This window comes from Cantharellus anzutake (assembly GCF_015039405.1).
Source record: "Cantharellus anzutake strain C23 chromosome Unknown EI90scaffold_370, whole genome shotgun sequence".
Taxonomy (NCBI): domain Eukaryota; kingdom Fungi; phylum Basidiomycota; class Agaricomycetes; order Cantharellales; family Hydnaceae; genus Cantharellus; species Cantharellus anzutake.
Window position 1 is genome coordinate 23,535 of NW_024067320.1, and position 23,947 is coordinate 47,481.

General features: G+C 48.4%; 1 protein-coding gene across 1 annotated transcript; it reads left to right on the plus strand.

The window, feature by feature from the left end:
• Positions 1-1,203: 1,203 nt before the first annotated feature.
• Positions 1,204-2,193, plus strand: EI90DRAFT_3107059 (uncharacterized protein; the record flags this gene model as incomplete). Its single annotated transcript, XM_039062620.1, has 2 exons — positions 1,204-1,753; positions 1,841-2,193. A coding segment is annotated over one exon (225 nt), but the record flags the coding sequence as incomplete, so codon positions are not given.
• Between the last annotated feature and the right edge of the window lie 21,754 nt (positions 2,194-23,947).

Consider the following 23,947-nt stretch of genomic DNA (forward strand, 5'->3'; position numbering starts at 1 on the left):
GGATGCTTATAGCGGGAGAGATAAACGAGTGACAAGGTCAGAGTAAAAAAGAAACTTATAACGGAAGAGAGTGGCCGCTGAACACAGTGGGGCCGTCTATTTCGGGAGAGAGATCAGGGAGTGGCCAAGTGGGGACAGTTAGGCCGGGTATATTCCATAGGAGGGGTATATTCTACATGGAGGGTATCCACGCAGAGGGGTACATATATTCCATAGGAAGGGTATATTTCGTGCGGAGGACATCCACACAAAGGGGTATATTCCATGGGAGGGGTATATTCCACATGGAGGGCATCCATGCAGAGGGGTATATTCCATGGGAGGGCTGTGATTCCCTGGGGGGGAAAGAGGAGGTCCCTCTCAAGGACTCCTCAATTTATGCACGAAACCAGGCATATTCTGTTTGTTTTTGTTTGTTGTTTCAGAGCACACGAAAGCTGCCATGAAGTAAACAAAGGACAGGATTTTCATGACAAATGTGACTGAGACACAGATGCCGAGACCAAAAATCCAGTCCAGCTGACTTTGAATGTATTCCTCGGTGAAATCCCACACTTCTCCTTTAGACAGTATGTTTTGCTTTTGAATTTATTTTCCATCCCCACCATTCTGATGATGACAAATGCATAGAAGACAGCATTACAGAGTCTCGAACCGGATACTGGACGAGCTCATTGTTTTGACAACATGCTATTTAACTCCGCTTCAGATCTTTTACTTCCGCATGAAACAGAAACGGCTCAGTCCAGCAAAATATGCCTGTATTCCAACAGGCGAGTAGTGCGATGTAGCCTGCTGAATTGATTACCTTGATTTTTCGTCGGGCCTAAAGGCGGCCCGAATTCACAAAGAGGAGAGTGGGAAGGAATGTACAAAGTTCATTACTGGGCTCCCATATTAGAGATCGGTCGATTTACATGCACCACCCAACCATGATTACACTCATGATCCATTCAAATTTATGGGTCTCGGTTTTCGATCAGATCATACCATTTGGTTCCCCTGTGCGCGATGTGATGGCTAGAGTTCACTTAGGTGCGCGTCCGGTCACCCATTCACGGGCGCATTGGATGTGTTGGAAGGAATCATAATGCGTAACACAGTCTGGGCGACATTCGTGGGACAGCAAACTAAATCGGGAGTGACAAGTCGGATTCTGATTAGGTAGGCCGGGGACCACGTGAGGTTCTGGTTGCGGGGTCACGATGTCGTTTAGGTGGTATGCGTATGAACGCTCAATCCTTTCTCTGCTCCATTCTTCGTGCGACACTGTTGTCCCCAGGCCTCTGCACACTCTCCTGTTCACACGTGCCAGTCTTTGCACTGAATCTCTCAGTTAGATCCTCATATTGAGAGGCCAGATCAACTTTTCGGTTCTGCCTGTCGCTGCTGAACTGTCGGATATCGACCGCCAACTCTCAATCGCTTGTAAACCACTCTCACGGCTCAGCCTGTGGCCTTTGAGTCTCACGGTGGGATCGGCTTGTCCCTGTGCTTTCAATAACTCTACAGCGTCACTATTTGCACCCGTGGTCCTTATCAAACTGCCCATACAAAACTCCCATATCTCATCTCATTTCAAACTCCGAGGGTTCCTTATTCCTCCTCGCAATATTCCCGCAATTTTTGTGAGAGCTAGAGACGCGACGAATTCCGCCCTTAGGCAACTCAAAGCCCTCAACAAAGCCGCCCCATCGATATTACCTCAGAGATGTCCTTGGTGAACAGAGCATACGTGGGTGGGTCAGACCTTGTAAGAAAATAGGGTCATGGGATAAATAATTGGCCGAATTCGTTAATATTATTTCCAATCGCCACTATTATTGGTGGCGGACCTCAGCCTAGCATTGCATGAACGACGTTCTCGAAGCCAGCTCAGTTTGATATAGTTTTACCCTCGCTGCAAGTGACACGCGATTGGTGATTTATTTAGCCTCCGAGAGATGTTGAAAGTGGCAAAATAGTAAATTGTACAAATATACGGTGAACCAATTCAAACCCCAGATCATTGAGTGGAAACGTAATTAGAAAGAAACCAAGAACAAGGATCAAACTTTCGAGCTTGCTGTACTCGTCCTGGGGCTCTGCATCGACAATAGGCCAGCACCTTCAAGCGCCTCTCGAATTTTCAGGTCAGGATTGGGGGACCACTTGGAGCGTGCACGAATTTGCGGCCCACTAGTAAAAAACGAGCAGTGAGTATCAGCTACTCGGTGTCCATCGAGATTTGGCGTTAGTTCACATGACTCACTATTTGAGGAAGAGCCACGGAATTGGCGCGAGGAGGAGGGAGAAACAGCCAAGAAGCGTACATGACCACTGAATCCCCATGTGGTGAACCATCTGGGGTGTGAAGAGGGGAAACCTTTTTTCAATACGTGATGTTAATTTTATCCTTCCGATCAAGGGAGAACAACGTACGCAAATGCAGTCATAGCACGGAAAAATGCATTCGCACCCAACGCAGACGCCGCGTAAATGAGGTAGGTATCTGAAAAATCATCTCCCATGAGAAAGACGGGAACTTGATCCCAACTTGAATGGGCACTCGCCAATAATGTAACCCAATAAGCTGACGAAACTCAAGTTGATCGCCATCCCAATAGGAATCGTCGACAGAGCTGGAACATACCACGGGATGGAGGAGTACTCTCCTGTCCATCCCAACCAAAAGATTCCAATAACCAACAAAGGTCCACCGATAATTGCAGCGTCAAGACGTTCCTCTGGTGGAGGGAAGCCTTGCCATAAGGGCGCGAGATGAACAAATTTCCTTTGTAAAGGTACGTTAATGAAGCCACCGAGACTGGCGAAAGTCAGTGGTTAGCGTGGTCCTTGGCACCGCCTAAAGATTAGAAGCCCTACGTGGTGCCTATCCCTATACCAAGGAAGATAAGTCCTGTGTTCTCGATATCAAACCCGCGACGTTCTCCCCAAATGATTGGGAACAGCTCGAATAACCCAAACAGAATTCCTAGAGTCAAATTGAAATTTGGCGCCCGCGTGTGACATGACGGAGGGAAAGAAACACGTACCATAGATCAAGCTCGAGTAAAGTGTAAGCAGGATCAAGATAGGCTCCAAAGCCATGATGACGAAAGGGCGAATAATTGCCTACGAACCAACCATGTGAGGCATAATATTCAACCAGACACAACAGAGGGCTGTACACGCTGGGCGATACCCCGGAAACTCCAATCAGCCCCTTCATGAGCGGTATACAAGTCCTTATTCTTTACCGGATCCCTAGTTGATGAGAAAGTTTTGTTACGATGATTGAGGTTGAAAGATCGGGTTTGCTCACTCCTTTCGTAATCTTCGAGCCTGAAACAGGATCAGCGTTGCAACATGTAAAGGATTTAGGCAGTTCGACGTACTTTCCGAGTGAGAAGGACAGGTGCGAATGTCTCCGGAAGAAAAGCGGTGCATAAAACCCAGCAGACAAAGGAAAATCCAAACAGGCACCAAAACTGATATCAATCTTCAGCTTTCAAAATTACATTTCAGCCTGAGACATTGCTTACCAACCAACGCCACCCTTGATGCCCGCTCTGGACCAGGTAGCCCCCAATCACAGGACCAAGCACGGACCCAACGAATACAGACGTTGCGTAAATACCTACTCCTTTTCCTCTTTCCACGGGCCCCCACAAGTCACTCACGACACCACCTCCATTGGACAATGGGGCAGCGGCAAATAGTCCACTCAAAAATCGGGTAATGAAGAGCGTTGCGGTATTGTCAGCCAATGCTTGACCTGTTAGAGCACACCACATCGTAAACATACAAAACATGGCCTGTAATTCGCTTACCGATGATAAATAGGGTAAAACCAGAGAAGGAGATGATGAAAACAATCCGACGTCCATACATCTCTGAAGTCGTTCCCCAAATGATGGGTCCGATGGCAAAGCCAAGAAGAAAGAGGGATGTGATCAACTGGCTGGCCACGAGGCTGATTCCAAATCGTCTGGAGAGAGAAAAAACTGAAGCTGCTGGTGCAGACGAGCAGAGCGTCCTGTTGATTGTTTTTCGCATTGAACTGCTGGCTCCAGTTGAGTAATATGTCTTCACTCACACGTTGATAGTAAGTAGGCCAGTGAGTGCCGTCAAGAACTGTTTATATCTCGGGCTCCAATTCTTGGGATTCGCAGGATCTGGATGTAACGAAGGTTACGAAGCACGTCATTTAGAATATCAATGTCCTCCTTGCCATTGGGGCCGTCCCAGTTGACGAGATTGGAGTCCTCTTCATCAATATGTTCATCCACGGTGGTGGCTATTCTTGAAAGTGCCACGGAGACCACCGATCTTGCATTGCTTGTTGTCCTGCTCAGAGTCCTTCCCGTCTCGGAGGAGCATCTCGGTATGACAACGGGCGTCCGCTTTGGGGTCGGATGGCCCCACTTTTCCTGGTAGTCTTCTGGAATGCTGTCAAGGTTCGACATCCTGGACCAAACGTTCAACAACCGGAAGGAGCAGAAGAACCGTTCGTGGATGAGGGGTGCGTTTGGTGCCTTGGAGGGTAACGCTTATGAACCTTTTGGAAAGCCTAGGGACGCTAGGTCCGGTAGGCCTGCCTTATGGTGGTGTTTAATTCTGATTCTAGAGACCGAGCCATGTAACTACCCCAGGCCATCGAATACGTTGAGACAGTCGGTGGCGGCTTGCGAGAGTATGCAAGATAGTATGTCTTTGGGATGTGAGGTGGCTGTCAGCCGCCAAACTTGGTTCCCACACTTGAATTGCGTGGCCAACGGCATGCACAAAATAACAAAAGCTTCCAGTGCCTAGTTCGCCTTTGGGTTTCACCAATACAGCTCTTCCTGTAAGTACACAACTGAGGTCGGTATACAGAGGCACGGTTTCCTCCGCAGCGTGAGCTTAACTCGTATTCGCCGATCTTGACGCAAATCCATTACCAGGCTACAATTGTTATGAGGGTTCCCCTCAAACTGGATGGCCGAGCTTGCAGCGCCTTCGGCGCTGCGCTGCAAGCTTGGCCATCCAGTTTGGGAGGAACCCTCTAACAAACCATACTGCAATTTCAAATTAAATATGCTATCTTCATTTGTATGCAAAGTGTTTAGTTCAGGCAATGGTCTATTTGATTGCAGTAAATAAACTCCATACTGTTGGAATAACCATCAGGGATGGAGTAACCTCCCTGGCATAATGGGTGAGTAGTGTATGGATGCATGCTAGAGGTCCTGGGTTCGATACCAGGCTTGTCCATTTTATGTCATTCATCCAGTCACCTGATTTACATTAGTTGAATTCATGACATAAGTCTATAGCACTAGCAACATGAATTTCTTCACATACCCAATCCAAGAATCTGAGCCATATCCATGCATTCAGTGTCAGGGATCGCTTGTCAGTCCAAGTCAAGTATCACCCAAAAACCTAGTCATAGACAAAGCTGAGGTTCCAACCCTCAGCAACACATAGGGCTATATACATGAGAGATATGAATCAATTGGAAGAAAAAGGATCAACAGAACTAAATGATGAGGTAGGCAACAAAGTAATAAAAACAGGGAGATACTCAGATCAAGGGGTGGAGTCAGATCAGGGAAAGGGGTGAGAGAGTTATGGGCTGATGCAGCTACATGCAGTGATATATGTAGTCATATGCTATGTCTCTGACATTCAGATTGGCCCACAAAGATATGCCAATATGGGTCTGATCTGCTAGGAGCCCTAGATGTCAGGTAGAGGGAGGGTGCATGGACACTCCTCCACATTAAAGTCTTGGCAGGTGACTGATAAAAATGGAAGCAGGATTGCATATATACATGTTACCCAGGGAAATCAATGTTATTAAGTTGCCATCATAGTGTACCTGATATTAATCAGAGACAGCTAGCCATGTGTTCTGCACTTGCTCACTGTCCTTACTCCACATTGGTCACTGCAGGGGCTGTCCTGCTCTGCTCCATATGGCATTATTAAAGAGATACGTTCCCACCACACCACAGCCCCATACCCAACTTCCCAACCCCCTACCCGACCCAACCCACCAACCCAAACCCCCAACCACCAACCCAACCCATGGGCAATTACTTTCCAGGCATGCATACACTCACTCACTCACTCACTCACACAGCACACAGCACACACAACACAGCACACAGCACACTCAGCACTCAGCACACTCAGCACTCAGCACTCAGCACTCAACACTCAGCACTCACACACACACCACACACCACACACCACACAGCACACCACACTCACACACCGCACTCACACACCACATACCACACCACACTCACACACTGCACTCACACACATAATACCACACCGCACTCACACACTGCACTCACACCCCACACAGCACTTGCACACCACACACACACTCAGCACACTCAGCACTTGCACACCACACACACACTCAGCACACTCAGCACTTGCACACACACAGCCCTTACCCAAACAAATGCATCCTTGCAAGCTCAGCCAACAAACCACTGTCTCTGTCATATCCGTACAATCCCGACCTCCACTCCAGGCTCCTGGAACTCCGAAACTGACTTCTGGAGTCCTACTTCCCTTCTGTCACCTTCTCCTTGCCGACTCCCAAGAGGTTATCCCACCTCCGGCTCCGACACCACCTTCGGTCCGACTCTGGAACATTCCAGGTCCGACCTCAACCTTGACACCTCCCAGACAAGCACACAACACCTATGCTCCCAACTCTGGACCTCCACTCCGGAATCCTGTTTGTGTCTCCATCTCTGGAACCTCTGGTCCTAGCTCCGACCTCGGACTTTGACCCCACCTCTGCTTATACCCATTGCATTGGTTAGCTCATTCCATTTAATTACGTTTGCCAATATTCCGGAGTTTAACTTTCGAGTTTGGACTTTCCAGACTTACTTCAGACCTTGCAACTATTGCATTGCTCCATTCAATTCCGCTATTCTCCCTCATTCCTATTTGGGCTGCTGCTTCCTTTCTATTCAGTCAGCTAGCCATTCCCCACTCCCATCCTCCTTCCTTCCTCCTTGGGCCTTGGCCCTTCACTCCTCCTTTGGGAAACACCATTGAGTCAAACCCTAGACCCTCGGTGTTGTTCCTCCTTCCAGCTCCCTTTGTCTCCTTTCGGAGTACCCTTGCTCCTTTTGATTCCGGACCCCTCCTTATATACAATGTACTTAGTAACTTGTAACCTCAGTCTGAAATCGACTTGATTTCCCCCCAAGAGACTTTCCTTTGCTAGATCCAAAATTAGGGACCCCCAGGACAACCAGCAATGGCACAGCACTCTGCCTGAGTCGCTGAGGCTGAGGTCCTTCCACGCTAAGTCTCCAATTCCACTCTGGAGTTGTCCGAATGTAAGGAAGGGGTGGTGATTTACTTATTCCTTTATTATTCCTTGTTGTACTTTTGTATTTACATATGTATGGTGCGGAGTCGGGTAAAAGGTTCTTTACTCTTCTCCACACCAACGTCGAATACTAAGTTCTATACAACCTAGATATCAACTGACCTGAGGACTGAAGAGGCACCAAGGTCGGCACCCCAACTGGCCTTACAAGTGTGGAGCAGAGCAGCATGCCCTGACAATACTCAAGGAGTCAAGCTTAGGGTTTCTTTTCTACTTGGATCTCTCAGCACTACAGTCTCTTTTGTTGTCATATCCGTGCATACCCGACCCCGACCCGACTTCCGGACCTCCACCCTCTTCACCTCCGGAGTCATAACCTACCGCTGCCTTTCCGATACTCACCTTCGGTCTTGGCAACACACCCCTCCTCTTACCTCTCCGACCCCTTCCCCGTCCGTTCCGATACTCATCTCGGACCGAACATCACCCTACTCGCCACCCTTCCTACAACTCCGCTCCCCCCTCACCACACCTCCACCCTCCCGTCATCCCCTACGCTTTCTCCATCCGTTCTGATATCCACCTTCGGACCTGACTACTCTTCCTTACCTGTCCCCTCTCTCCTTCCTCCGTCACTCCTCCGCCACCCTTCCGCCAAGTTACGACCATCCACCGCTGTTCCGTACTTCACACTCGGACACCGTTCGTACCTTACTCCGAGCCTCCGTCATAGTCCATACCTCGGACTTTGACTCCACCTCGGTCTTAGTCCATTGCATTGGTGACCTCATACTACGTAAACACCATTGCCAATATTCCTCGGACTTCCAACCCCGCCTCCGTAACCTCCGTAAGCTCCGCAACCCCCGAGCTTCGCGGACCGCCTCCGGCACTCTCGCCGTTTGTAATGTATTTCTCGCAATTCCCCCTCATCCCTATTTGGACTACTGCTTCCTTCTATTCTAGCCAGTTAGTCATCACCCCCACTTCCCCTCATCCTCCTGCCCCTCTGGGCCTCGCCCACTCTACCTCCTTTCGGATGTATCACAGGTCTTGCCCTATGACCTTCGGTACCGCTCCACTCCCTCTAACCCTTTGTTCCCGTTCGGACGTCTTCGTTCCGATTCGGTCGCCCTTTGTTTCTCCTTGTGCTTTTGCCCCTTCCTTATATATATATCGGCGCTTGTACATACTTGTTCTGGTTTCAGTCCGAAATCGACCTGAAATGCCCCCAAGAGACTTCCTGCTCACCTACTGTGAAATTAAGGACCAAATGGACAAACAGCAATGGCACAGCGCTCCGCTTGAGTCGCTGAGGCCAAGGTCCCTCCACGCTAAGTCTCCGATTCCACTCCGGAGTCGTCCGTTTCCGCCCATCTCTAACATTTGTAGTCAAAAGGGAGGTCCTCTTTCCATTCCTATGTGTACAGGGCTTTTAAACACATGGAATGGCAATAATGTGGAAAAACAAATGAAAAGAAAATATTGTTGATGAGCGACACTTGTGATCTCAGAGCTGGACTATGAGCAAATACTCAGTCTCAGCTAATATGCGTGAAGAACTAAATATATTACCTATGAGCAAATACTAGAGGTAATATACATAATATAAGTTACAATGATAAAACAATGAGGGAATGTAACTAACCTCAGTCTCAGCTAATATGCGTGAAGAACTGAGGGAAAAGGAAATGAATTCAAATGAATGAATATATCCATGGTCTGGCACGGATTAGTCCGAAATAATATAAAGGAGGTCTTGTGACTAAGTAGTCACATGGTGGATTCTGGGCGAGTTGCTCTCCCAGAATGTTCCCACGCTAATGCAGGAATGTGGCTGTTCAGGTTAGCTCCGTTGGAGTACCCTCATAGCACACGGTTCCTCCAACAAATATAAAATGAAAGATTGTTGTTACGAGCACCATGTAGACAGTTATGTATGGCTGATAAGTCCAACGGTCAATGTGGAAGTTCAATAAAAGAAAACAGGAGTGATAAGTGGGCCATATCCGCTAATAATTGCCATCCTCCACCAATTTCCATCATCACACCACACTCATCCATCTCCTCCTACCTGTAGCATCTCTTCCCAACCTCTCCATTTGATTCCCCGGGTTTGTAGCTTTCTCCCAATACCAAATTTGTCCCAAATGGTTGAGATTTGACTGAGTGGTGGGCGTGAGAATCATGAAATTGGCCCATGCACAGGGTTAGGCATCCTGGAAAGTGTCCATGAGAGTCCCCATGTCAATTGAATCTTCATACACATCCTTTGTGATTTTTCTGAATTTTTCTGAGCACTCCAGAGTGCATTTTGGTTGTTTGTTTACTTCTGTACAGCTTGTGATTTCCATTTTGGGCCAAAAACCAGTTTCATGATCTCCCAAAGTATGGATCTCGGCTCCACCACATGGGACTTTCAACACTGCCACCCTCATGTGCCTTTTGACATTGTGTGGAACCTTACAGTAAGATGAGAAATTGTCACCACCATTGCTCCACAACAGCTGGGTCAATCTGGATGAAATTTGGGGAATCCATGTTTATCATTTTTCTCTATTTTTTGAGCCCTTGATCGTCTCTTGGTGGTCAGCAGTGCCAAGCATAGTTTTTGGGCTGAACCAATTCAGTACCAGCATGTTATGCATAATTGTACTCTGTTATAAAATGGAATAAATTGTTTTTATGCTCCATGGGCATTGGGAGGTGATCTTTGCATGCAAGGAACCCATAAGGAATGTAAACCACAAAAATACCAGCAGTGTAGGTTATCCTGCCTACAGCGCGTGTATGTAGCACAGCCACAATATCACTCTTATGTTGATAAGGTTAAAAGGCTACATAGAGCCTAAGTTTCCCTCAAAGTTAATAAATATATAGTTTAAATGATTATTATGATTATTATGTATTTATTAACATACAACACTGCAAGTGTTGCCGCAATATCTTGTGGCACACACATTGCACGGATGAGATATACATTTGGATCCGATGTTGCGCGGATCCCACGGGGCGGCCATTTCTCACGGGGTGGCCATTCTCACGGGGTGGCCATGGGGGGGTGGGATTGCACTTTCACACGGTATATTCCCACGAAAAAAAAACTGACCCCTCTGTAAACAACGCCTCGCAAGCTCGGCCAATTATGTGTGCAAGCCAAGCAGTTCTTCTGGTTTCATCCTAATGAATCAAAGGGACTCCCAGCGAACTGAAATTAAATCAGTGGCGCACAATATTCACGCAGGAAGCGGCTCCCAGAGCTGCGGTGGACAGGTTAGAACCGGTCGGGTCACCGTCTGGACTCCGCAAGCAGCACCCGGAGTGACCACCAATTGCATGACTTGAGCACCACCACGTCGAGGCTGCAGAGAGCCATCAGGCTGTAATGAAGTAACCCCCGACATGCACAAATGCCCGCTCCCGAATCTACAGACTCAGGGTATCCGGGAACGGGAAATGAACTCAAACGTCGGCGCCTTCAAAGATTTGTTGACATTAAAGCCACAAGCCACAAAATATCAGTTGAGATTATTTCCCCACAAGAGATGATATTGCGAAGTGAGTATAACATCATATTAATATTATAGCCACGCGATTCGCAGCTGCCATACGCTTGGCGGAAAAGAGGTGCAAGCATCAAAAGGGACAACCAAATGGATGCGCAAGTTCCCACCCATCTTTCCCATGTCCATTCCCATTTCCCACTTGTGTCAAGGTACACTTTATCGCCTGTCGTGGAATACAATGCTGTATCAGGATTGTCGAGCTTGTGCCCTTTTCGGTGGCCAGAGGTCTACGAGCCGTTGAACGGATAGGAGTCCATGTCAAGAAGTGAGAATTCGGCGGTATGATGGATGATAGTTTAATTGTCCAAGAGGTTTGGGAAATACATTAGGGGCGTAATATCGCATGAGAGGGGCTGGGGATTAGAGACCTAACCAAACAGTAGGAATAGTTGGGAAAGCTCCATACCTAGCCCGTTCGCGTCGGCCTTAATTATTGGAAGTTGTTGCTGTGTCATCCTTTCCTTTCTCCTCACCTAAGCGAGGGGCAATGGTCAGATTTGTATGCAAAGCACGGTTTGGGAAATGATGGTGTGAAGGAGATTCGAGCAGCGGGGGAGAAACCATGAAATCCATTGGGCAGATCGTCACATCAAATCTCAACTGGATGACAAGGCGTCTACATGGATGTCGTCCTGGTCTATTAGCCCAAAAAGAGCGTACGTGTACCAACCTCCGTCCGCATCCATTGGCTCGCCAGCAGGCTCAACCTTCGCCCGCAGCTTGGCAGATAGACGTGCAAGTCGAGCTGCTTCGTGAATTGCGAAGGGGCTGTTTGGCTGGTCGCGCTTCTCCTTGCGGTAGTGACGCTTAGATTTCGAGCGAAGGCTCTTGGCCATTTTGCTTAAGAATAAGAACAACCGGGGAGGTAGCGAGGATAAAATGAAATCTTGCTCTAAGCGGTGCAGACGTGTGGGGTTGTCAAACTGACAAAAGCGAAATCTTGTGGCCCGGAAGCAATCGCCCAGCTGCCCTCCTCCGAGTCATCTGAAGCGCCAGGCGCCAACGCTCGAATTGAGCCTGTTGGGTATTCTGACAAATCTCCAACACAAAGTGAATTATTCTATTCTGTACAAGGTGTGACTCTTTGACGTTCAATCCTCTTGATGCTAAAGGCTTTCACACTAAAGGTTTTGCACATGCATGTGTTTCAGCCGAACTTGTGTAGAATAAACTGGTGATCTGCGAGGAGGTTGGACCCTGACTGGCTGAATCATTCTGGGGACGACGAATCGATGAGAGGCTTGTGTGAATATTTGCTATATTCAGGTCGATCCAAGGAGTTTAGTGCGACTTTGATATCTGTTTGAATATCCTCGATGAGGCTCTCTGGTACGAAAAAGCTATGTCATGAAAGAGGGCGTTATAGTCGTGATCCAATCAGTCATACCGCGAGATGTATAATCCAACTCTGGTCGGATATATCCCAAAACCACAACCGCGAGGTAGTGACCATAAAAATCTGTCGGATATTTATGGATTATGTGGACTTCCTGCTCGTGTTTTCAAGGAGACCTTATCAGCGGGAGTGACATGCTGTCCGCAAGCACGTACTCACGGCGGACGTCTTCTTGTTCCCATAGTACGGGTTCCGTCCCAAACTCATAACCATTGGGAGTACCTTGAGGTCCTCTTCTCCTAACGAGCCTTTCTGCTCTGGTCCCTGATGCTGATTTGATACTTGAGCATATCCATAATATATTCCGGCCTCTGTAGCAGACGTAATAGGCTCTAATGCATCGTCCGGAAGGTTTGCTGGGAATCACACACGAGCTGTGCGGTGACCAACTGCACCTCTAAGCTTCAAATCCAGGCAACGCACCTGTATGACATCCCAAGTCTCTTCCGCCTCTACCGAAGCCGCGTTGTATATATCCTTGGAGACGAATCGGGAAAGGTGGTTTTGGCACGTCAGGGCCAACGATTGGCGGACGTGAAGCTCGAAAGGTAGCTGTGCTAATCATCGCTGGCGGCGACCTAGGGGTGGTTATGTCCCCTGTGGACGCTTCACCAGGATGGTCATCATGTTGTTGACTCATTGTGGATGGCAATCGATTGTGGACTTGTGTGAGCGGATAACAGAGTTAGCGTGGCGACGACCCCGACAAAACGTCGAAGCCTCTTGATTACACGCAAGCCGGTAAATACAACAAGGAGGTGACGGGGCAGGTGGAGGGTAACGATGAAAACAGCCCCGAGGGCTATACCGGACCCCCCCGTTGACGGGGCCGGGAGTCCCACACACGTGGGTAATGCATTTCCTCAGAATAACCTAACGGGAATATCCATTTCCCAATACAAGCCCCAAATATAGAAATGTATCGCGAAAGCTACTTGGGGATTTCACTAAAAAAAAAAGAAAAAGAAAAACAGCACCGAGTAACAACAGACAGGTTACAAACAAAAGGTATAAGCCGAGAAATGAAATATCCAACGCGAACATTCGGGTTCCTACTCGCCGAGGATAACCGAAGACCCTCATCCTAAGCAAAACCGAATATTCAATACCCGACTAGGCTGTCCTAAAACCAAACTGATAGGAAGTTAATGTCAATTAGACCTTAGCAAAAGGGGAAGACAACTCCAGCGTGCGCAGACGCAATTAAGGATCTAAAGCGTACAGCGGACGAGATCAAATAAAAAGAACCAGTACCGATTGAGAAAAGTGAGTAAATAACGAAGAAACTCAAGTGCATACCAGAACTACAAGAAACTGAACATCGTGGATGATCAGTGTAAAGGCACGATGCAATAGATATCGCGTACAGAAAAGGGCTTGGCCTAGCAAAGGGCACGGCGGATGCTCAAGGGAGAACACAGGTGCTGAAGTTGGCGCACACATTTAATCCATTAAATTCAAAACACTTTCGTTCGCATGATATGAGCACAGTAGGATACAACGAGGGTTCTTTCAAGCACTCCTAATTGATAGCAAGTCCGTTTATTTGCATCTCTGCATCACTATTGACGCACCATGTTCCTAAGGAGGTTCCCACGATGGTCAACCGTACTCATTTCCAGCAGCAAGAGTCATTACTCACTTGCCATTCCTCCGCACTGACCCATAGTTGGTGGAAAGTCCCCAAACTTGCAAGAATACTGCCTCCCAGCCATCCGGCATATTTGCGTTCCGTAGGGTTTCCCGGAGCGTGCATTTTTATTTTTTGCTGGGTATGATGGTCAAAGTATTAGTTATTCGGAGCGCTGCGTAATCTGGTTCGAAAGACCCACGGCAGGGAAGAGTTGCTGCAGCTCGTTGAAAATCCTGTCGCTCATCCCCTGCATCATCGAGCCTGCACCGGTCAGGACTACGTGATTGAGAAGCGCGGCGCGCAAGTCGGGTTCGACGCTCTGCATTGTTGTCGTGATCATCTCAGGGATCGTTGGCGCCCGGGGGACATTGGGATTCTATGGAGTTTGTTCTCTCAGCAAGACTCTAGCTGCCTTTGGACATCAGGACACGAACAGTCTGAGCTGGCGGTTTGAAATACATTTCCCCAGGAATAAATCGATCTTGCGCAAACATAGCATTATACCCAGTGGGGAATTCATAATGGCGGGGGGGTCTTGCGTGGGCAGCCCTAATATCGAGGACGTTTGAATGTTACACCAATAGGAAGGACTTTGTGGAACATACACTTCGGTCCACCCACTTTCAATTACAGCATTAGCGGCCGCAATCCACTCCTCAGCCTCGCGGGCTTCAGCCCATTGTCTCCAGCTTTCCGTGGCTTGCGATATCCTATCTTCACGGAAAATGGCTTGATGAGGTCGTCCTATCTCAACTGCCTGGAGATGTCCCATCAGGAGGAAGGAGAATTACAGCCTTTATATTATCCTTACTTTCTTGGAGGCGATGAGTTGATAAGGAAGAAGTTGGATCGGGGGTCGTGGATATATTGGATGATTGCTAGGGGTGGTGAGGATTCTAAATGCTGTTGACTGTACTTGAGGAGGGAGGGCGGAGCATGACATTCCTAACGGACGATAAATAATGAAATGTCCATGAAAATGGAGTGGGAAAGAATGGTACCTTTCCTCAAGACGAAGCCATCAGAAATGGGGGTAACGCTGACCATGCTCTTTCCAACATCAATGACCAAAGACGTCCCCTTTCCTGACGCGAATCTACCATTTATAACTAGGGGGCCCTACATGTCAAGGCAAACGTGGTGGAACTCACGAACTCAGCACTGCATTATTGGCGATGTAGAATGCAGGGACTTTGAATTCTTCGAACAAAATTTCTGCCATCCTCTGGCGATTCTCTGGAGTATTCCAAGGCGCCTCAGTCACCATAACAGGATGCTCGGCCGGGCTACAATTCATTTTGGTTACAAACGCATGCGAGATGATGGAGGAAACCGCAGTGAAATCCTTAACTGAACCATATCAGTAAAAAATAATCCCAAAATATTGCATACAGCGTACTTATACCATCCTTCATCGGATTTGCAACCTCCATGTTGGCTCTCCACTCAGTGACATGATCCCCAATGAACAAACGTGCGTTGGACGGTGCACCAGGGTCAGCCAGAGGCTCCGATTCTTTCACGTATCCGTATGTAGTGGAAAACACGGTTCTAGGAGTGTCATCGCCTGCATAACCAGCACGCGTCGTGGAGGTACCAATATCGAGAACAAGCGCGGAAACCTCATCTATCCAACCGCTGGTATCAGCTCATATCATAGACGTAGGGCCGAAGACTTGCCTCCCCCGTAAGTCATGCTATGCCCAAAGTCTTAACTGAGGCTGATGACCGGTCTATGCTCGAGGAATACTAGGAATCGGACGTCGCTATTCAACAAGCTTTTGAAGTTCGGTAGACGCCGCACGTACAAAAACTGAATTGATATGCTCAAATCTGTAGGGTGGTCGACGAGCTCGACTGTCCGATATGTTAGGCAGTTTCGATACTTCCATGTGGAACCCTCGATAGCGTTGGGACACCCTGATGCCATTCAAAACAATGTTGACATCAAAGAACCCGGAACAATGCCCGTGGCATCCACGAGTCGGGAACATGTCGATCTTCTGCGAAGGCTTGTGGAAGTTCTCAACAAATCTAGGGCAGCTGCCCCGCCTGCATTTACATGGAAACTCTTTCTGGATGTTGTCAATTCATGGTCTATTCCAAAGGACTCTATAACACTACCAATATATCAAAGAGCCCTGCGGCGATGTTTACCATACGCTTTTGCCGTCCGTGGGCACGCATGGAAGAAAACGCCAAAATGGAAGAGAGCCTCAGTGCTTTCCGCGTTACACCCCCACTCTGACAAGATACGAGTTATTCTGGAGAGTTCTCGAGCATCTGGGGTGAAATTGCAAGCCGAGGATTACAACTTCATTCTCAGCCATTATGCAGCCGTCGGTAACGCTCAAGGCGCATTAGATGTCATCCAAGAAATGAGGAATAGTGGATTATCACCGAATGAGACCTCATTCGTACGTGTCCTGCAGGCGCTGTCGAGAAAGCTGCACTCAGTTGATACATTGCCACGCGAGGAGAAGGAGGAAATGTATCACCTTGCGGCACAGTCTTGTCGCGGCATTATGAGCACTATGAAACAATGTGGATTCCCATCAGCCCCCGTGCTGGACTTAGTGACGCGTATCTTGGGGACTACGGGATCGCTGGAGACTTACGAAGAATTGTTGAAATCCGTTTATGGCGTCGATTTGGCCCAGCCAGATACTGTTCCCACAGATTTCCTACATCAATTTCAACACTCTGTAGAAGACGCCCGACAGACCAATCATCCCATCCCCTCATTGCCCTCCATATCCACTCAGACCCTTAACACTGTCATCAAACTCACTGGGGAGCATGGCGCAAGGGCCGCCATTCCTGCAGTTCGAAACCAATCCTACACGAAAATGATTGCAGCATTTGAATGCCTCACTGCACCCCTCCCATCGATGCGGAATCCTGACGAAGCCTTTGGCTACGATGTCGGGGATGACGATGAGCCATACGTTCCCACCCTGACCTTCCCTGACGGCACTATTTTCCCCGGACGGCTTTCCACCCCAGCCCCAAATTCCCAGACATTCGACTTTCTCCTCACTTACTTATGCCAGGCAGACTACAAGATACTTGCCAAACATTATCTCAAAGTCACATATGAACAAGAACGAACCCAATCCCGTAGCTTCCGCGAAACTATCGGAAAATTACTACATCCATTCAGAACCGAGAACCCTAAGCCCCTCACAGAATCCGATTTCGCTACGTTAGTTCAACAGCGTGTATTATCACCTCGGATCCAAACGAACCGGCACATGTTCAAAGTCATGGTTCATATGGCGAAACGGAAGGGTGACCTCCAGATGCTAATGTGGATTTTAAATCTGGAACGGTCATCGGTGATCCATAAAGAGCAATCGCTCAAAGCGTTGGTCAAGATGGCCACCTGGATTAAGGATAGCGGCAAAATGTTCGGCACGACGAATTCGGGTTTAGGGGTTGCAGGTAATGGCTGTCAAACCGATTGGGGTATTTTATCCTGATGCTTAGCTCTAACAGAACCCGGGAGTTCTCCACTTATTCATGCAGCAGACAAGCACATTCGGTCATTAAGGAGGAACATCGTTGCCCTAACTGAGCATTTGGAGAGCTTAGGGCATTCCATGGTTGTCACAATACCAAGTCCAGCGACTAAAACCGATGGATCAGCGGTTCGAAAAGTGTGGATGATAGAGAGGAGGCGGAAACATAAAAAAGTTAAGAAACGTAGAAGTCCCGCACCGGCGCCCCCACCCGTTCCACACACTATTCTCCCTGAAACCAAGTCATCCAAAAATCGATAACGATCGATGTGGATTATTGGCTCTGGTGCTTCACGTCACATAAGATATAGATCATATTATTCACCAGCAACGATTTTATAATAATAATCGGCTCATCTGACAGTCCTTCAAGATGCAGGTTTTGGGCAGTGAATTTGGTTTTGCTCAGACAATACATACCCGATGTACAAACTCGATATCAATGCGGATGCACACGGTAATTGGCCGAGCTTGCGAAGTTTTTGTTGGGGTTCGATTCCTTCCTACCGTGGGAATCCGCATGGCCACCCTGTAGGAAATGACCGGCAAATCTACCTCTCCGTGCGCTGCTTGTTGGGGATAGTCAGTGAATTTATATGAAAATAAGAATTATTAGGTGCTGCAAGCTCGGCCATCGATCCAGTTTGAGGGGAACCCTCATAACAAAAGTAAGTAGCCTAGTTCATGCATGATTGGTAGATCACACGTGGAATACACTATGAGGTGTCTATACAGCGTCCAACAGTGTTGTTATGTAGCACTCAGCGGGGACACTCAGATAACGGGGGACAACAACCAAATTGTCATTGTAACCGCACGGCGATATATATAGCTAAGATAATCAGACAAAAGTAATAAAGGAATGAGATGCGCGTAAACGCTACATGTGGAACGCAGTCAACAGTGAAACACGTAGCACATGGTCATATTTAGCCGATATATATAGGCATGATATGCGTACCGGCGCGTCGTCATGTCTTGCTCAAACAACAACAGTTTGTGTCGGAAGCGTGGCGGGATTGGGAGGTCTTGGCAAGAGTCAATGATGTCATGTCAGCGGGAGGCGTGGGATTTTGGCTCGTTCGATGAATTTCATATGTGTAGGTAACTGCCGCGAGTGAGCCATCACAAAGAGTTGGAGTCATTTGGACATCTATGGGCGCGCTCGACACCGACGTGAATGAAGCTTCTACCAATGTCATCCAAATTGACGCGAACCGATATGAGTCTGCACCAATTGTCTCTGTAACAGTGTACGTCGCAGACCGTGCAACGGTCACCAGGCGAATACCAGTGGAATTGAAGGTGAGGATGTGCCCTCCTATTTTTAGTTTCTTCATATTCGGGTAACTTGCGTCGGCCGCGCGTATTTTCCCTTAGGCAGGAAAGAACGAAGTCACTGTCAATAAACTTCCGACTATCCTTGAACCTGAGTCCATCCGCGTAGAAACAGAGTCGACGATTCGTGATCAGGATCTCGTTGTATTCGACGTGTATCACTCGAACGCTGCCTCCAGGAGTAAAAAGCATGATGGCGATACCCTTTTGTTGGCGCTTCGGGATCGCCAGGCCACTCTCAAGGCAAAACTTACCGCGCTGAACAAACAGTCTGAGGTTCTGCAGAAGTTTGGTGCGGGCCTTTCTGGCTCCGATACTAGGCCCGAGGACCTGGGAAAATTCCTGGATATGCAGACTCGCGTCGAGGAGAAACTATTTACTGACGTTCAGAGCACGAATAAAGAACTATCTGCTGTGCAGAAGGACATAGATAAGGCAACGAGGGCATCTCAATCCGCACACGAGGAAAAGAAGGCTATCGGCGTCACAGCCATTATTTTAGCGGGTGCGGAAGGACCCGCAGAGGTGATATTGACGTACAGTGAGCGCTGGTCCTTTTCATGTCAGCTTGCCGTCACAGCTCACATATTCTCAGTGGTATCCAGTGCATCTTGGAAAGCATTGTACGACGTTCGCGCAGATATTGAGGCGTCTCTTGGCCAGTCCAAATCAGTGGATGCATTCAATACGAAGGTCATCCTTGAGTATCGAGCCTCAATTGTTCAGAGTACCGGAGAAGATTGGAAAGGCGTGGCTCTTACCCTCAGCACAGCATCACCGAATGTTGGGAGCGATATTCCTGAATTAAGCCCGTGGAATATTGGTCAACCACACACTTTTAGAACGCGTTCCGTCACGAAGTCCCGGGGGCTCTCCCTCCGGGCGCCCTCGGGAATCGCGGCGGATTCCTTCTCGACTCCAAAGTACAAGGCAAAGATCCAAATGGCGACTGTGACCGAAGGGGCAATCAGCTCGAGCTATGAGATCGCCGGGTTTTCCAATATTCCAAGTGATGAATCGGAGCACAAAGTGTCTGTTACGGTTCGTGCATTAGCCATATACTGGTTTTTGTGCTCATATCTTCCTTCGATCAAAGGCTGTCAATTTGGACGCAAAACTGACCTGGATAACGGCTCCTCGTTCAGTTCCGTCGGTATTCTTGCAATGCCGGATCAAGAACACCAGTAACTTCCTTTTGGTTGCAGGAAAGTACTTATTTACTTTATCGTTCCGTTCAACTCGCCTCACAGACTGACAGGCCAGTCGAGCGTATTCATGGACGGGAATTTCGTCGCTAAATCGAGCATTCCTGACGTCTCCCCTGCTGAATACTTCAACTGCTCCCTAGGTGTTGACCCTGCGGTCCGTATTACGTATCACCCTCGCCGACAACTGACTTCGCATCAAGAAAGCGGCTTCCTGTCCAAGGCGAAAATAGAAGCGACGACGTTCTCTCAACGTATATCGGTTAAAAACACTCGTCCTGGTCCTCTGGAATGTCTTGTTGTGCGGGATCAGATTCCCCTAAGTGCAGACGAGCGCATTAAGGTCAAAATCATCAACCCAAATGAAGAGGCTCTAGGTCCTTTCAATGGAACCGCTTCCACTTCAAAGAGCTTGGCCCCCGAGTCGGTGCCGCGCGTGGCATCCATTTCACCTAATGTTACCGCAAGGTGGGCCCAAAAGGACACGGAGGATGATATCCTGGGAGAAGGAAAGGGGCCGAAGGGGGACGGCGTCCTTGAATGGATCTGTCTCAACGCAAAGGATAACCTCGACTTGGAATTAGTTTATGAGGTGTCCAATCCATCTGGCCTCAAATGGGAGTGATATATAGGAGGCTTGTTTGGATGTAAATTAGGTGCGATCGGTATCTCAATATTTAACCTGCCCCACAGAGAAGCCCCTAAAGCTAGTACCATTCAAGCTCAGCTGAACAACCACCAATAATGGACGTGAATAGAGAGTATGACTACTGAGACGACTTGGAATAGCGCACACAATAAACACTAGTTTGCCCAGACAGCCACATTTCCATCTGCTCCTGCGCTTACAAGCCATGGATGATCCCTCAACCATTCGATCTCCAGTACACCCAGGTGATCCGAAATCTTGTGGCCACTTAGGACTCGGAGTGGTACGATCAGCGGGTCGGTTGTGAGATCATTGTACACCCGACCGTGGAAGATTTGAATGGTCCCGTCATCAGAGGAGGATGCGAAGAGAGGGTATGAGGGGTGGAATTTAACGGAACGGATGGCCTTTGAATGAAACCTGCGCCGTAAAATGAATGCGTGTGTGATTCAAATGACATGCATAAAATAATGGAAAAATGTACTTCAGGATTTTATATGGTTTTTCACCCAGCTCAAGGTCAAACCAAGCAAGTTTGGAATCGTAACTACCCACGATTAGATGATCGCCTGAAGGGTGCACATCCATGCTCGATATCCAGCGCATGGTACTTGAGAGTGTTCTGAGAAGCTTCTGGGCCACGAGATCATATAATCGGATGTATCGCTGAGTCTAGATAGGGTTTACGGTAAGATTGGGAGTCAAAACGCTTTTTTTTTGGTCAAACTCACTGCGACGAAGAACTGTGGACGAATGGGGTGAAAGAGAACCTTTTGGACTACGCCTTTCACCCTTCTAAATGGTGCTTGCGAGTGCCGCTTGCTGATCTGGTGGATCCAAACAACGCCAGAAGCACCTGAGAACATACTCAACGCAATCCATTGAAATTTGGGGAGGAGGGACTCACTCGTTGAAGCGACATAGTCGCCCTTCCGGTGAAACGTAAGTTGTTTGACAAGCCCTGAGGCGTGAGGCATCGTAATGGTCATTATGGGTTCATGGACTCCTTGTGAATACTCAGAATCGGACACCGTCCAGTGAAGGGATTCCTGTGCAGGCTGAGGCAGATTGGGAGGAGTAAGAACAGATAAGGTGGCTTGGACTATTGCTGGAGGTTGATAAGGAGGCATGATGAAGTGGATAGCCTCGTCGCTTCAATAGCCAATCAGACGCGATGACGCGGAAAGCTGCAAAGGTGTACTCACATCCCGACCACCAGGAAACTAACACCATCCTGGGGACACCACGCAATTGATGCCACCCGCGACCCAAACTTGAAGCGAGCACCTTTATGCCCCACAACTGTTTCCCAAATTCTGACCTCGCCACGCTCATCTCCAGAAGCTACCCAGACACCATCAGGACTGATAGAAATACATCGAGCGCGACTCGAGTGGCTCGTCCTAAGCAATTCAAAGGTGGGGAATGGTTTAAGCTCTTGTGGGGATGGTAAATTAGGCAGTAACGATTTGGCCTCGATTTTCTTTTTTCTTCGCTTTCTTTGTACTCGGGGAGCCATGTATAGATCAAGTAAACGAGAAAATCGCTCCTGAAAGAATCTATCATAGCCTGGAACATGTCGAAGAGCGTCATACTTTTGTGGCAGGAAGTTGCGTCCTGAGTTGAGAGTCCCTGTTGCCTCCCATTTTGCCTTCTCCTCTGCAGAAGGCAAATACTCGGCGGGTGGGTTATACGATTCGGCATTGGTTGGAAGTGGCACTTTAGGTGCTGCGAGCGGTGGAGGTTGGTGACGTTTTGAATCGGACCAAATTTGATAGAATTCTGGTTCCTTCGAGACGGGTTTATTGGGAACAATACGGCCTTCGCGAATGGCGCGAACAATTTTCATGACCTGATCCAACAGAGGATCAGATATGATGATGGCGCATTAGATCTCCAACTCACTTTTTGCTTTTCCCATTTACTTGGGAGCCATCTCCGTTTAGGCTCTGGACGTCTATTGACGGGCAGAACCATCTCTTTGCCCTTCCCAGAGTACCACTCCACCATAGGCTCGTAAGGATTATATCCAGCATCAGGATTTTCTCCCATTTGTAAGCGACGAATGATGTCCAACTCTTCCGTGGTGAGTTGAATGTCATTCTGTGTCGAACGGTCAAACCCAGCGGTCCTTGATACAAGGCATGAGAAAAGTACTTTAACCAGGGTTTTTTCAAAGCACTTACCAGCTAGTTGGATCCTCCACTGTGGACAAGAACTTATCCAGTTCATCTCCCTTGGCAGGCCGAAAGATTTTCTTCCCATCCAGGTCGTACCCAATGTGAGGCAAGTCGTCATACCAATGCATCGGGACGTTTCCTATCCGATTCGGATCCTGTGCAAACTTAGCATCAGCCAAACAAGGATTAGAGATGTCCCCAACTCACATCTTCGGTGGAAGAGTCTGAGTCGTATCCTGCTTCAATGTGAGGGTAGACGCGCTTCGGGCGGCCAGTGATATCTGAGACGATCGTTTTCCCTTTCGACCCCACTTCTACTTCATCCTCAGAATCACTGTCCTCGTCTTTCTCCTCCAATTCATTGGCAGAGTCTTCAATAAGAAAACTAGAAACGTCAGATTCCTCTTCGTCCCGCTTATCTTCATCTTCCTCGACATCCTCTTCACCTTCAGCATCGCTATCACTGCTATCCGAACCTTCAACTATTTGTGGAATCACCAGGTCGTCATCGTCATCTTCTTTCCCATCATTGTTGAGGTCTCCTTCAACTTCATTGTGGCCCCCATTCCCTTCCTCATCGTCGCTTGGCGGCTTTATGTCAACCTTCTCCAGAGGAAAGGGGTCCTGAGGGGGCTTCGATACGAGAGCATCAGTCGCCCGTTTCCTTTTCGCGCCAGTGGAAGCGACCTTTGGCGCTTCACGCCTGGACATTATTCCAGATGTGCGAAATTTTGGTCCCGTCACACGGTGTGGGTGACGCCGACTCAATTACACCGTCATTGCCTTTATTGAGATAGACGTCGGTGCAGTCCTGGAGGCTCCAACAATCTCCAAACATTTCCAGAAAGGGTTACGGCTGAACAGGTTATCATTTCGTCCTTGCGTGTTCACTTCTGCTCGTCGCCAAATATCCTTTTCAAGTGCCCTTACTCACAATCACTCGATGAGTCGATCCGACAAGCACAGAGCCATTGAGCGCATGAGAGCAGTACTGAATGCCAACTCTGCCGGTGTGAATGACGACCCCACAAAAGCCGCCGTGAGCGCCGGCTGGGAACAGCTCTGGTAGCTCGCCCTCGACTTAGTGGTCATTGCGATGGCTAACGTCGATTGCTACGTTAGGAAA